At 39.0% G+C, this 15,915-nt stretch overlaps 1 protein-coding gene across 1 annotated transcript in view; it reads left to right on the top strand.

Annotated features, from left to right (window-relative positions):
- The window catches only part of RTRAF (RNA transcription, translation and transport factor), a 16,642-nt gene extending 769 nt beyond the window's left edge, over positions 1-15,873 (top strand). The window contains exons 2-8 of the mRNA XM_030884876.2: positions 1,459-1,583; positions 4,045-4,144; positions 9,287-9,373; positions 10,222-10,310; positions 13,814-13,882; positions 15,415-15,463; positions 15,548-15,873. Coding sequence (XP_030740736.1) covers positions 1,459-1,583; positions 4,045-4,144; positions 9,287-9,373; positions 10,222-10,310; positions 13,814-13,882; positions 15,415-15,463; positions 15,548-15,702 — 674 coding nt within the window. The 3' untranslated portion in view covers positions 15,703-15,873. The remainder of the gene's footprint in view (positions 1-1,458; positions 1,584-4,044; positions 4,145-9,286; positions 9,374-10,221; positions 10,311-13,813; positions 13,883-15,414; positions 15,464-15,547) is intronic.
- The last annotated feature ends 42 nt before the right edge of the window (positions 15,874-15,915 follow it).

Here is a 15,915-nt window from a genome sequence, read left to right as displayed (position 1 = left end):
GAGGCCCCGCACCAACCCCTCTCGGCGTCGTCGCTTTTTCATAACTGGTAGCACCCTCGCCCCTATCTCTGCACTCCAAAGGGAAAGCCGTCGTTATTCCGGCATTGACCCCCTGGGTAGTTCGCTGGGCGGCCCCTGCACCTGCGGAGCACCGGGCGGGGGGTGGGGGAAGGCGCTGAGTAACTGGAAGGCAAGTTCACTTCCGGCACGGGCGACGGCGGGAGGGTCGAGGACGGTCGGAACCCGTGAAGCTGTGAAGTACAAACCAAGCCCACCGTGCAAAAAAAAAAGTGCAAAAAAGTTCGTAGCAAATGAGATGGGCAGTGGAGTTGTAAATACAAAGGCATTTTATTACATTAAAGGGAAAAAAGCTTAGAAGTAATAACATTAAGCTCACTGCCATCATGTGTACAGGGTTCCCCAGATTGTAAATTCTTGCGGAAATAGACTGATTGTAAATTCTTGCGGAAATAGACTGCCAAGTCTTTGTCCTGCTATCCAGCCCTGCTGCATTGGTTCGGCTATCGCCTCCCTGAGGTCTCACTTTTTTTTTTTTTAATTGCCAACTTTTATTTAATTACAGCGCCCTGTTCCTACTTAGACAGCCGACTCAGCTACTCTATCCCTCCTATCTTTCTCATCGTCTTTCATACCCTCCTTGAGGCCAGGGAGCCCATTGGCATTTTGAATGGCTTCTTTTGTGGGGGAGCCCCAGGAGTGGTCTTCACAAGTGGCTTTGGGCACTCTCTAAATAGTTAGTCTCAGAAACACACCAGGGCAGTTCTACTCGCCCCTGTAGGGTCGCTGTAAATCAGAATACCAGTGAGAGTTTTGGGGTTTTTCCCCTACGGAAACCTGAAAGGTTTTCCTAAACACTCAGAGGTACTCTGGGTTTTGCATCCCATCTTAATTTTTCTCCCCCAGTGGTGGGTTTAACCAGCCAGCCTTTTCTGTCAGCAGCCAAATGCTTAACCACTGAGCCACCAGGTGCCTCCGTAAAACCGCTACTAGTACCCAGGATTACTTTATTAGCTACTTCTCATTTCCTCCTCTAGCTTTTGGTAGACTAATGGTTTGAAAGTAATTATTAAGTACAGCCTGTGACGGAAGCTGAATTGGACTCAGATAAAACATCATTTACAAGAGGAATGTCAGTGCTTTGTTGATCAGTAGAAGCATACAAATTTATAGAATTTTGTTTTTCTGCTTTTTTATATAACAGAGTTGGCAATAGCACTGAAAGGTGGATTTGACTCTGACCCTCAGTTTTCTCTTCAGCAAAATAGGTATTTTTTCCACCTCAAGAGAAAGCATGCATTCAACATGCAAACAACTTAATATTGTTTGCATAATCCCCATTAACTATTGGGGGTTAAAAAAACTCCCAGGTGACCGGTTTACATGTGAAGTGTTCTATCTATTGCCTCTAGTGATTTTAATGATAATATTTTTTTGCAGATGAAACAGAATTTAGAAATTTCATCGTGTGGCTTGAAGACCAGAAAATCAGACAGTACAAGATTGAAGACAGAGGGAATTTAAGAAACATTCACAGCAGCGATTGGCCCAAGTTCTTAGAAAAGGTAATCACCGGAAAATAAAATAGAAATCACATTCTTAAAGATTGTGTTATTTTAAAACAATAACGAATACTGATCAAATATTGAACTTTTTTTCTTGTTATCTTGATATTAGAGAAAATTTTATAAGCTCCTATGAAACTTAAAATAGTTTTCTCTGGAAATACTGTGTTTTCTTAAAAAAAATTCCATAAATAATAGTTAATAACTCACTTTAATTATGTGACAAAAATTGGGTTCCTTATATTAGATTAAAAGTACAAAAATAATATACTTTTGATACTTAGGCAAAGGAGGACATTATTGACATGCATAAAATTAGGACATTTGTTTATGGTTAAGTATAATGTACACAGAGGTCCCTTGTTTATAAGATAGAAATAATATACCGTAAATGGTTTCTATGTGTATTACATACTGCCTCTACAATTTTGTGCAAACTCATTAACATCTATGCTTTAATTTTCTCACCATTGGTTAATGATAACAATGGTGCTTTCAGGGGTGGTGGGTGCTATTAAGGTCCCTAGTTGGCACAAGCAGCTTGTGCTTGACTAATAACTTAAAGGTTGATCATGTGAACTCCCCTAGTAGTACTGTAGAAGAAAGGTGTGGTAACCTGCTTATGTAAAGGTTATAGTCTGCAGACCTGTGGAACATTTTTATACTGTACAGACTCAGCAGTACTGAATTTAGGAGTGTCGTTAGTTAATGGGGAGCCCTGGTGACGTGGTTACATGTTGGGTTGCAGACCGCAAGATCAGCAATTCGAAACCACCAGCCAGCTCCAAGGGAGAAAGATGGGACTTTCTACTCCCATACAGAGTTAAACATTCTTGGGGACTCCTAGGGGCAGTTCAACTCCGTCCTGTATAGGGTCACTCAGTCCGTATCAACTTGATGGCAGCGAGTTTGGTTTTGGTTTGCCTAGTTAATGGTACACTGAAGATGTTCACAGAGGAAGCTCCCCCACAGCAAATGTTATATGCTGTTTATCATTATTCCCTCTACTGTGATCTCCAAAAAGAAAAAAGGTACTGGAGTAGATTCCAACTTACGGCAACTTCTTCAGTACCAGAGTCAAAAGTCTGACATTCCAGGCTCAGAGCCACACTCATTGGTGTGCCGGGGTTTTCAATGACTGGGGTTTGTTTTTGTTTTTCCCGAAATACATCACCAGGCCTATCTTCTGAGACACTCTTAATTTTTCAGTTGGCAGCGTAGCATGTTACTGTTGGCACAACCCAAGAACGGACTACAGCGGAATCATTTTCCTTTGCTCTTAAAAAGCTTTCTTTTTTAAGACTTAGAAATAAACTCTTATAGTTTTGTGTTTGTTTATGCTACATTTTACTTAAGGCTGTTGATTCTTAGTATAGATTTCTATATATAGATAAGTATTTAATGAATATAGAATGCTGATGCTAAACACCCTAAAGTGACTATAAAGTAATCCAATTCCAGTGTATTGGAATTTACACTTCCCAGGTGCTGTTATACTTAACGTTGGTGGTTTTGAAATGATGATGCCCCTTCTCATTTGAAATGACTTTTAAATCTTCGGTTACATCTTTTGAATATCCTTAATATGGACAGTTTCTAAATTGTGAAAGTGGGTTTGGTTTTTTGATTCATGGCTAAGGTCTGTTTTTAGCAGAGGGATCATATTTTAGTTTGGAAATGAATTAAGACTAAAAAGTACTGATTTTTTCATTATTCCTCATAGGATTCTCAAAAGGGAGGTCCAGAAGTTTTGAGTAAATAGCATCTTGCTGGAATTAGATTTTAAGGCCCCAAGAGAACTATTTGGAGGCCAGAACTCATTTAGATATGCAGCTTCTGGCACTTAAAGTGCTTAATTACAGCCACATGTACATTGCATGGCTTCCTTTAGTCAGTGGCATTATGTAAATGTTTAAATTTAGAAACTACCGAGTTATTTTTTGCCCTCTTTTTGTAAGTTGTCTTTTTATTTAATTGCTGTGTGTGCCTTGGGTGCTGTAACTAACCACCCCTGACTCTAGTCCCAGAGATAATGCATCATCGCTGGCAAGTGTAATCCACTTTAGGGCTTAGTTTCCTTCCTCATCTTTGAAGAGTAAGTTACTCTAGATCAGCAGTGTCCTACTGCCATCTATAAAGGTAAACTTTCAAAAAGCATGGTGAAACTTTTTCCCCCCATCTTAATAGCATGTTTCCTTTGGGTTATATAATGCATCAAAAATTTAGTAATGTCATTGTTATCCAAAGTTTTTAATTGTCTCCATGCCAGGAAATGGGAAGATTGATTATATTACTTAATAATGGCTGTTGAACAAACTCTGAAATCAGGAGGTTGGGCATGTAGACCAAGAGGTCATAAATGAGGAGCTCCAAAGAAAGGTGTCTTTCAACTCCCCCAATTTTTTTGTTTCTGTGATTTTATGATAATGAAACTTTTTGGTTTGTGCTTTTCTATTTACAGTATCTCAAAGATGTTAACTGTCCTTTCAAGATTCAAGATCGACAAGAAACAATTGACTGGCTTCTTGGCTTAGCTGTTAGACTCGAATATGGAGATAATGGTAGGTTTGTGGGGAATATGTATTTTTAAAGAAAGGAGAGTATAAAGGTTTAAAGAAATTACACCAAACTCAACGGCTATCGAGTTGATTCTGACTCATAGCAACCCTATAAAGCAGGATAGGGCTGCCTCTTTGCCCGGGTGGTATAATGGGTTACATGTTGGATTGCTAACCTCAAGATAATCAGTTCAAAGCCACCAGCTGCTCCTGAGGAGAAGGATGAGGCTGTCTACTCCCATAAAGAATTATGGGAGTAACCACCTGGGTTCCTAGAAAAAAATGACTAGGTTGTGTTTTTTCTCTTACGTTGTTTTATCTTTTGTTCATTTAAATCTTTTACTTCTTCACACACCCCCTTTCAGCATCTATTTAGAATTGTACTTTTTGTTTAGAACCTTTCTTCTGTATCCAAGGTACCAGCTCCCTCAATCTCCCAAAGTAGCTGAAAAAGCATTTTATCTTTATTACCACAAAAAGTTAAAATTATTTTTTTGCTAATTTTCACTGGTTTGGGTTTTTCTTTTGAATTTGGGAATGGAGTCTGTTTACAGACTTTGGTATATTTGCCACTTTGCAGTTTGCACCTTAGCCTTTCATGTTTAGAAACTGGTGTTAGTGTCCCAGAATTGATTTCTACATGTTGGTAGCAGCTAGTAGTTTCACAATTACCTTTGAAATTCTGTTACCACTGCCATCATTCTAATTAGGCTCTTGTCACTTTCTGCTAACATTATTATAATATTTTTCAAACTAGTCTCTTGTTAATGTCACCTAACCTGGCATACACATGGGTCACCAATCGGAACCTTCTGAAACTTAAATCAGTTTTAGAACACTATTGGTTCAGAGCACAGCATAAAGTTGTGTATTAACTGAGCATCATTGGCTTACAGTCTTCTACAAAAGCAACTTCAAGTTTGGTACTTGGGGTCTTTCATGACTAGTGTCCAACCAGTGATTGCATACTTGACATGTTGCCAAACAAAAATTAACCATTTCCTTTTTGCGGCCTTTTCTTCCTTTCAGTTTCTTGGCTCTCAGTTATCCCTTGACTGATCGTGCCATTTCACTCAAGGTCTACCAGTCGGAATCCTACCCATGGTTTTAATGTCCAGCTCAAATGCCATCTGCAGAAATCTTTCCTTCTGAATTTGTATAGCTTCTGCTCTGCCTTTAAGTCATTTACCACTATTTCCTCGCCCCACTGCGTTGTAGCCAATTTTCAGTGTGGTTTTCTGTGTGGCACCTTCAATCCCTTTCCTATTGTTGCTGCAACAGGTTACCACAAATTTAGTCACTTAAAACAAAGGTATATTATTTTACAGTTCAGGAGGCCAAAAGCCCAGAATTGGTCTCAGTGGGCTAACATCAGTGTGTTGGTGGGCTGGCTCCTTTGGAGCTTCTAAAGGAGAACCTGTTTCCTGGCCCTTTCCTGTTGTCAGAAGGAACCTGCATTCCTTAGCTCCTGGTACTTTCCACCAGCTTTACAGCTAGCAGCCTATCACGATGACATTTTCTGCCCTGATTCTCCCTCCTCCTGTTAAATCAGTTTCTGGTGACTGATGACATTGGGCCTATTCATCCATACCTGCAAGACCCTTTTTGCTGTGTTACTTAAAATGTAATCAGGTTCTAGAGATTGGTTCATGCACATCTTTGCGGGAGCCATTGTTCCCTCAGCAACAGCATCCATCATAATTTCATGCAAACAGTATATGATTTTCAACCTCAATAAATATTGGCTAAGGCAATATATGAATGTTTATATATGTATCTATTAGAAGCAGCCAGGTTTTGCTAGTGCCTTAGATTTCATTTTCAGTAGTCTTTCAAAGTAATTTTAAGCATACTTCTCATTTGGAATTTTACTTTCAAAAGAAAACACTTGCTTTTCTTTAGAAAATAACTTGTAATTAGCCTTGGTAGTATTACTTGATGTTTAGGACCCTTTTCCAAGATCTTTCTATATGTGAATTAATTTGCAGTAATGTTGGAATGAGGGGATCCCAACACTCAAGCAGGTCCTCAGGAGCGACTTTGCAATTGTGGAAAATACTAAAGACAGTGGGGTGTAGGGGCTCCTCGTCCTGTGTCAGGACTGAGAGAGTGAATGTATTTTCCAATAGGCCTATATAATGGGGCTTACAGATCTTTCATAAGGCATGCATGTCCTACAACTAACACATTACATAGTTAATAGGTAATATCATAAGGTAGTAACATAATAAACAAGCAATGAGGTAAGTCAGTATCTTGACTTAGTGCTAGTTGACCTCAAATCCCCCTGAGACCTTCCCAGGTGACTGCTACATTTATGGTGGGTTGGCTACAGAACCTGATTGCTTTGTATCTACAGATAACAGATAATGTAGGCATTATGAAGTAGCCCGTCACAGAAATGACTCATCTTCTATGGTAGCTCCTTTATGACATTTCCTTTATGGTGGTGGGGGTTATTGGAGGGACTGTCCAGTCGTGCGAATGTATATTAAAATTTATTTATATCTTATAACCGTAAGACTCTTCCCCCACCAGAGTCAGCTTTCCAGACCGTAATTTTGAGCATGGATGATTTAACTGTAGTATATTCTTACCTAGTCCCTCAGATTACCACACCTCAATATATTCCATAATTTATCACAAGTATTTCTCAATTATTCCAAATGGGTAGTCATATTCCTATTTGTTTTACACTGTCTAATTAATATTCCATTTATCACATTTTTTTAAAACTTTAAACTCAAATTACTGAAGTACTGAGAATAGCAGGTATTATGTGATTGGATATTCTTTCAGTAGCTATCATTCTTTTTGTTTTTTTAATCATTTTGTTGGGGGCTCATACAACTTTCCCAATCATACAGCCATCCATTGTGTCAAGCACATTTGTACATTTGTTGCCATCATTCTCAAAACATTTGTTTTCTACTTGAGCCCTTGGTATTGGCTCTTCATTTTTTCCCCATCCTCCCTTCCTCACGAACCCTGGATAAATTATAAATTATTATTATTTTTTCATGTCTTACACTGTCCAATGTCTCTCTTCACCCACATTTCTGTTGTCCATCCCCCAGGGAAGGGGTTGTATGTAGCTCCTTGTGGTCAGTTCCCCCTTTCTCCACCTTCCCCTTCCCCTCTTGGTATCACTACTCACTGGTCCTGCGGGGTTTAGATGTCTGGATTCCCTGTGTTTCCAGCTCTGATCTGAACCAGTGTACATCCTCTGGTCTAGCCGGATTTGTAAGGTAGAATTGGGATCATGATAGTGGTGGGGAGGAAGCATTAGAGAACTTGAGGAAAGTTGTATGCTTCGTGGGTGCTGTATTGCACCCTGACTGGCTCATCTCCTTGTGACCCTTCTGTAAGGGGATGTCCAGTTGCCTACAGATGGTCTTTGGGTCTCCACTCCGCATTCCCCCTCCTTCACAATGATATGCTCAGTAGCTATCATTCTAATCACATTTTTTAATAATAGTATAGTATGGTGTTTTCAATAAATACTGTTGAGGAACTAGTTCATATCTGATGTAAATTTTCTGCTATAGGAAAAGAAAGTCAACATAGTTAAAAGGTAGCTACAAAAGTGCATTAAAAGTCTAAACTAAAAAAAAAGGCTAAACTAGAACAAGTTTTTGTTTAAAACAGACTGATAAAAATGATTAAAGTATTAATACTGTCTAGTAATAATATTCCTTACCAATAGGAGGTGCTGATGTTCCCTTGTGGTTTTTCCTTAATATGCTGTGTTTTCTTGATATGATTTAAATTTATTTTAAAGTATTCTTTGAAAGCATTGTGAATATTGTGCTTAGTTATACAGTGCTGCTGTCACAGATATCACTGAAGTGGATGACTTTGCTGTGTTATATGTAATCACAGGTTCTAGAGATATATTCATGGACATGTTTGAAGGAGCCATTGTTCCCTCAGCAACATTGTTCTCTTGGAATCCCCAGGTGTTAAATTTTTACTTCATTTGCACATTCTTTTTCTTCCTTCATCCTGCCCTCCTATTTCAATAGACATTTTCTAAAAGCACTGATTATGATCATAGTACCCCACCTGTGAACATTAGATTGATTCTAACTCTAGCAGTCCTATAGGACAGAACAGTTGTTTCCGTACTATTTCAAGGCTGTCATCTTTTCAAGCGCAGACCGCCCTGTCTGTCTCCTCTGAACAGCTGGTTGTCAGTGGGGCACTTTCACCACTGTGCTACCAGGTGTCCTGACAATAGTACTGTCTCATTTTGATGGGCAATTGTTTCTATTGACAGTTTCCACACTTCGTTTTTTTTAAAGGAAGCAATCCTGGATCACATTATGTTTAGCATTGTACTAGTTGGTGGTGGCGTTAGCTACCTCCAAGTCGCTTCTGACTCATAGCTGCCCTGTGTACAACAGTTCAAAACCCTGACTGTTCCTGCGCCGTTCCCATCTTGGTTAGGTGTGAGCCCATTGTTGCAGCTACTGGGTCAGTACTCCATCTTAGCGAAGGTCTTCCTCGCTTTGGCGGCCTTCTACTTCACCAAGCATCTTCTACTGGGGACTGGGCTCACTTCCTTGCTTCCATGGGGAATTGACTCTCCCATGATTTCCAGTCTTGAGAAATAATTTTTTTCTAAATTTAAAATATATCATTCAGATGAAGATTGGGGGGGGGGGCTTTTTAGTCATTTTTACATTGATACTCATAAAATGAAATCCTTACTTTTTCTTCCATTCTTACATAGCAGGTTTTATGTGAATCTAACTTTAGACCTCATCTAAAATTCACATAATGCTTAAAATTACCCTTAGAACTGTTAATGAAAAGATATTTGTGTCAAGCATTCTAGAAATTGGCTTAAACAAGAAGTTATAGTCATGTTGTCATCTGTTATGTTGGGTGGGGGTAGAGGGGAGAGGTTTTAGGTGTTTTTCAAAAAGTTTGTGGGAAAATTCCACTCTGTTTTTCCAAAAATACCATTTAATTTTCCCACAAACTTTTTGAAGTCCCCATGTATGTTGTATATAAAAAAAGAACTTTTGTTGATTGGATGTATTGTCCCTGGATATAATTTGTTTGGCATCAAATCAGTAGTACTGATTGTACCTTAAGTTGCAATTCTAAAAATGGTATTTTTGCTGCCTATTTTTACAGCTGAAAAATACAAGGACACAGTTCCTGATAATTCAAAAAATGCTGACAATGCAGCTAAAAATGCAGAACCACTGATCAACTTGGATGGTAAATATATTAATGAATATGTGAGGTTTTTCATCAGTCTACTTTCAATAAACTAAGAATGTTTTGTAGACAGTGTTTAGGGTAAAAATTTCATTCTCTGATTCTTAACCTAAGTTATAATAGGCTTTCTCTCGTACCACAATAGCTGACTGTTAAAATTTTATCCCTTGATTTGGTCATAGTCATTTGGAAGATGACTTACACTGAATCGTGGTGGTTGGTGAATGTTTGCCCTCTCAGATGTATAAAGAATTTTCTTTGATCTTGTGACACTGAAACAAGCTGGAAAAGTTTTCACTATTTAAGTACCAGTTGCCTTTCAGCAGTTTTCCCCCTTTTAGAAGTGGAAGGTTCTAATTCGTGCACAAACTGTGTTAAGTACCCTTCCACTTGGTGATTCGTTGTGGCCTATAATTTGTGAGTTTTGCTTATGAGTTAGTTAATAAATGTCCAAGAATGGGCACTCTAGAGTTGTTGCTTAGGGGAAAGATTTTGAGAAAACTGTTCCTTAAAGGAGCCTACAAATTAAAATTGGTAGCCTGGGGAAGAAATGTTAATTAATAGTGCTGCATTGAGAGCTATGGGACAGACATAATGTGAGTTAGTCATTACTAGACTGCTCAGTTTGACTGCTGGCAGTCACAGGAAACCGTTGATCTCATTGATGCTCTATGCTGCTCTGGGTTGTTTTTTTCTGTCAGCAGTTTTAGAACTTAGAAATTTGTTGGCATTCTTACTAGGAAATAAAATATTTGTACATTTGTCTTCATAAATATCTAGCTGTGATGATGTACATTTTCAGAGCTGTAAAGTTTTTTGCCTGTGTTTTGTTTTTTATTCCTTTGTAGTAAATAACCCTGATTTCAAGGCTGGTGTAATGGCTTTGGCTAATCTTCTTCAGATTCAGCGCCATGATGATTACCTGGTAATGCTAAAGGTCAGTTTCTTTTATTTTTGACAGAGCTGTGCATATAGGAGAGTTCATTTTTCTAAAAAACTAATGTCAGTCTGGGCAGACTAGAGAAACAAATCCATGGGCACACATATGCGTATAAGAAAGAGCTGTATATACAAGAGCAATTGAACACTGAGAAAACATCCCAGCCCAGCCCAGATCAAGTCCTTAAGTCCGATATTAGCCCATATGTCTGACAGCAATATATAAAGTCCTCGTTAGACTCACAACACACATGCAATGATGTAGAATGTAGAAGATCACAGGCCAGTGGGTAGAAAGTCTTTGGATCCAGTGTCATTGGAACATCTCAGCGCTGACGGGTCTCTACATGGCTTCTCCAGCACCCAGGGCTGCATCAGGGTGGGTCCACATGTCTTGTCAGCTGCTATGTCTCCCAGGGTATGAGCAGAGTCTCTCACCTCCAAGGAGGAAATACCGGAATTCCCAGAATCCTTAGGGGAAGGCTATGCCCACACAGAAGCATCATTGGCTATGACCTGATAGACGGGCTAGACTCCACCCCTACACACTTAATCCTTAAATTGACAATTATATAACTACCACAACTGCTAACTTACATTAATGCTTACATGACTAACATAAAATAGAGAAATGTAAGGTATAAAATAAATTTGTTTCCTCTGCTTTTCAATGATAATTATTATCAAGGAGTAAAACACTGTGCATGCCACTGTGTTAAATCCTTTATAAGTATTATCTCATTTAATCTTCCCAATAATCATAGAGGTAGGCACTATTATCTGCATGTTAACCATAAAAATATATGATTAAATATAATAAACTCAATGCCTTCAAGCCAATTCTGACTCAGTACTGTATGTGTGGGTCAGCATTTTAGTCCAGGCACTCTGACCATTCTCAGGTAGTGGAAAATACCAAACTAGTAGTGATAAATTTGGCCTAATTATAAATGCCTTTGTAGCTCTTTGAATAAATGTTCCTATCTTCTGACTCGTCTATGTTAGTTAGGCCACTCAGTTAATCTCTACTTCAGGGACTAAATAAAAGAGGTCCCTTCTATTAGGTGAGTATGTGATTTTTTTTTTTTTTAACATTTTATTAGGGGCTCATACAACTGTTATCGCAATCCATACACACATCAATTGTGTAAAGCGCATTTGTACATCATTCTCAAAACATTTTCTCTCCACTTAACCCCCGACATTAGGTCCTCATTTTTCCCCTCCCTCCCCGCTCCCCCCTCCCTCATGAGCCCTTGATAGTTTATAAATTGGTATTTTGTCTGAGTATGTGATTTTGAGAGAGAAAAGTATGCTCATTGTAGGCCAGTGCTTGCATAGGTAGCACATGTACTACAATTGGAATGATACATTGTAGTCCAAAGATTTATTCTGAGTATTTGTGTGGGGATAGGAGCTGGAGTTAAGATCCCTACTTCAGACTATTTTAGAAATTACTGTTGCCTTTCTGAAAGATTTTGACCTGAGCTTGTGCATGTAAGGAGTCCTGATAGCACAGTAGGCACACGCTTGGCTGCTAACTGAAAGGTTGGTTCAAACGCACCAACAGCTAAGCAGGAATATGCAGCCATTTGCTCTGTGAAGATGTACAGTTTGGGAAACCCTCCGGGACAGCCTTACTCTAGTCCTATTGGGTTTCTGTGCTTTGGAAACCCCTAAATGGCTGGGGGTTTGGCTTTTTGATGCATATGTGGGATCTTCTGTAAGCTGCAGTATGTTGAATAACTAAATGAATACCTAGAAGAGATTAAGCCATGATTTAGTTTACTTAGAATTTTCTGTATTAAATGGTAGTTTTAATAAGAGGAGGACTGCTTCTAAATATTTCTTTATGCTTTATTTTGAATGAGGTTTTTCTTGACCTGGTTTGAATGCTCAGAGACAAAAAAGAATATTTTTAGTGAAACTTAGCTCTTTCAAAAGCTTGTTCTTAACTCAGACAAATTATGTAAATTGCCTTGGAGTAGTTCTACAGTAATCACATCTGCTTTAATCATAAGTTGTAGAAGAAACAGACAATGCAGAGTCTAGTTGGAATGCTTTTGTTACACTCCAAAAACCCAGTGGGAAAAGTTTAAATCAGCTACAATGAATAAGCTTTATAAAAATTCTCCTCCTTCGCTGATGTGTTTGTCCTTTGAGTTGTTTTAAGAGACATTCAATTGATTGTGATAATACAGAAAACAGCTGTAAGAATGAGAATATTAACCAGACTTTATCACTGGAAACAATGTGTTGATCTTTTCAAATATATAGCACTTAGTTTAGTTTACTATTAAAATACGATTTTTCCCCCTTTCCACGTGAATTGAGTTGTAATGATCATCCTAATTTATATTTCCCCAGAACATTTTGCTTTTGGGGTGTAGTTCGTTTCCTACATCTCCCATCACAAGGTAGTACAAGTAGGACACACTGGGTGGCTTAGAAGAACAGGGACTTATCTTCACAGACCTGGAGGCTAGAAGCTGGAAGCAGGGGGGTCTGCAGTGCTAGGGGCTTCTGAGATGAGGGAAAGAGCTCTTCCGTGCCTCTCTGGTCACTTCCAGTGATGGCCAGCAAACCTTGGGGATTCTTTACTTTCAGATACGTCACCCCAAACGTTGCCTGTATGTTCACATGGCCATCTCCCTGTGTCTCTCAGTTCATCTCCTCCTCTCCCCAGTCAGATTAGGTCTGAGTGAGGATAGGTGTTGGGCTGCTAACTGCGATGTCGGTAGTTGAAACCCACCAGACCCTGAGGGAGAAAGATGAGGCTGTCTGTTCTAAAGATTTACAATATGGGAAACTGATTACACTGAGAGATTCCAAATACACTGAGTGTTAGTGGGTTTGGTTTTATTCCAGTGTGGCCTCATGTTATAACTGCCGAGGTAGTTTTTCCAAATGTCACATTTTAACAGGTACCAGGGTTACAACTTGACCATATCTTGTTGAGGACAGCAATCAGCCCATAATTTGGGGTGTGCATATATATCTGCCTGAGTGAAATGCCATGTGATTTTATTTTAAGTGCTCTCTGAAAGGTCTGAAGATACTACTAGCTAGTTATTGAAAAAAAAGACAAAGTATGATTTACTAACCTTTGTGGTTAAATGTGTGAATGCTTATACATGTGGGTCTTTTAAGGATATATGAGAATCCTAACAGTGATTCTTATGCCATTGGCTGGCTGAGGCTCTGTAGTGGGAAGGAGGCTTGCTTTTGACATGTATCTTGAATGTCTATGAGTCTGCACTATGCACATGTATTGCCTACTCGGTGTGTTTTAACTATGACTACCTATGTTATTAAACTGTAAGTATGAATTTTAATGTAATTTAAAAAATTAATTAGTAGGAAGGTTCATGAAGGAGGTAATTCCTCAAACTATGGCATCCTTAATTTGAATCTGATGGGAAGCTGACAGAGTCCTTAAACAGTAAAAACAAAAACAAAAACAAAACACAGTAAAAACAGTTAATCTTTTGAATGTCATAGGCAATTCGAATTTTGGTTCAGGAGCGCCTGACGCAGGATGCAGTTGCTAAAGCTCATCAAACAAAAGAGGTATGTTTATTTTTATAAATTATAAATGATCATTGCCCCCCCCTTTTTTTTCTGGTATTGCTATGGGTTTAAACTTTGCAAGTCTCACCTTAGTCATTCTCTGTTAGAATCATCCAGAAAGGAGGATAGCTCACTTTGCTAGGAATGAATTTAGTTCTTGAGCAAATTGAAAGTCAGGAATTCTAGAATGTAGCCAGTTTTGCCGGGGCTCCTTTTGTTTGCTTGGTGTTTCTGCTGTGAAGACGCTGCAATGAGGACTTTGCATAGCTGCCAATTGGAACTTCCAGCTCCACCATTCTGCCCCTGACTGCATTCTAATCAGTGTCTTCTCTCTGACTCTTTAGCCAGGCCAACAGCCTTCAAAGGTCACTGATGTCAGAGCTGGACAGTTGCCTCTGAAGAGCACCCAGTCTTATGGTTTAATTCAGGGCACTAATAATTAAGGATCTGCTGATTTCACCCTCCATGTAGAACAGATGGTTAATTGGTCTAGTAAAATATAATCATTCGTTTGTTTAGCAAAATTATGCCTTTGGTGAAGGCAGTACAGATGTGAGTTCAGCCAAACTTCTCTGCTCCTATTTGTAAAATAAAACATTTTTACTCTTCAAGCCATTTCAAACAATATCAACCTATAATGTAGTTGAGTTCCCATAGTATATTGTCCTATTGGGTAGTTTTCAGAGGTAATTGTTTCTCGGTGATCTGTTGGCAGACAAATGGGAAAACGGAGACTCATACATACTAGAGTAATTTTACTCATTGTATTTCCATATATTTTGCTGTTTTATTTATATACCTTTGTGGTTACATGTCAGGCTCCTAACTGCATGGTCAGTTGTAAACCATCAGCCAGTCCAAGGGAGAAAGATGGGGCTTTCTATTCCTGTAAAAAGTTAGTCTCAGAAACCCACAGGGGCAGTTCTGCCTTGTCCTGCAGCATCATTGTGAATTAACATCGACTCAATGGCAGGGTTCTTAGATTCTGCTTTCCGAAGAAGCCCCATTAGAAACTTTTAGAAAACAAGGGCAGTGTGCACCTTTAAAGCAGTGGTTCTCAACGCCACGACCCTTAATACAGCCTCGTTTGTGGTGACCCCTGTGAAAGGGGCATTTGACACCCCCCCCAAGGGGTCATGACCCACAGGTTGAGAACTGCTGTTCTAAAACATCAACCTAAAACTGACGAGTGCCGTCAGTTTGGTTTAGTACCTTACTTAGCTCAAACTATGGCATCCTTGATTTGATTCTGAAGAGAGGCTGACAGTTTGAGTCCTTCAACAGTATTTAAAAGTCTCCTGTTCCATTTGCCCTGTGCCCTACTAACTAGCTAAAAACGGGACTAGAACTGCTCTGCCTGCCTTCCGCAGTGATAGAACATTTATTCGATTTGCTGCCAAGAGGAAAACCACTCACCCCAAAGCAGATTTAATCCAAAAAAGTCTTTATGGCTGTAAGTGTTAATATAGAGTAGTTTGCTATTTTTCAGTTTCAAGTAAAATTTAAGAGTGATTCTCTTGTCTTTTTTAAAGGGCTTGCCTGTTGCTTTAGACAAGCATAGTCTTGGTTTTGACACAGGAGGTAAGTGATTGTTTTTAATGAAATAAGTCGGATAACCTTGAATTTAAAAAACAACATTAACAGTGTTCTTTTGTTATAAAACAGATGCAGTTCTTAATGAAGCTGCTCAGATTCTCCGATTGCTGCATATAGAAGAACTCAGAGAGCTACAGACAAAAATCAATGAAGCCATCGTCGCTGTTCAGTCAATTATTGCGGATCCAAAGACCGACCACAGACTGGGCAAAGTTGGAAGATGAACACTTCAGCTTCTCACCCGCTTGGTACAGTTGGGGACCGTTGTAAACTTCTGGTATGTGTTTGGAAATCAAATGTCATTTTCGAGAGGGACAAATCACAGAAAATAGACTATGTGTTCTAGATATTTACCATCATAGCTTTTTTTCTTTAATAAAGTTTGGGCAAGTGGATTTGCTTATTGGGTTATTTTCATAATGTGCTGCCATAATTCA

Source organism: Echinops telfairi, unplaced genomic scaffold, assembly GCF_000313985.2.
Source record: "Echinops telfairi isolate 266 unplaced genomic scaffold, ASM31398v2 ScPeMD7_18;HRSCAF=68, whole genome shotgun sequence".
NCBI lineage: Eukaryota > Metazoa > Chordata > Mammalia > Afrosoricida > Tenrecidae > Echinops > Echinops telfairi.
Note: the sequence above shows the minus strand (reverse complement) of the source record. Positions and strands in the feature narration are given on the sequence as shown.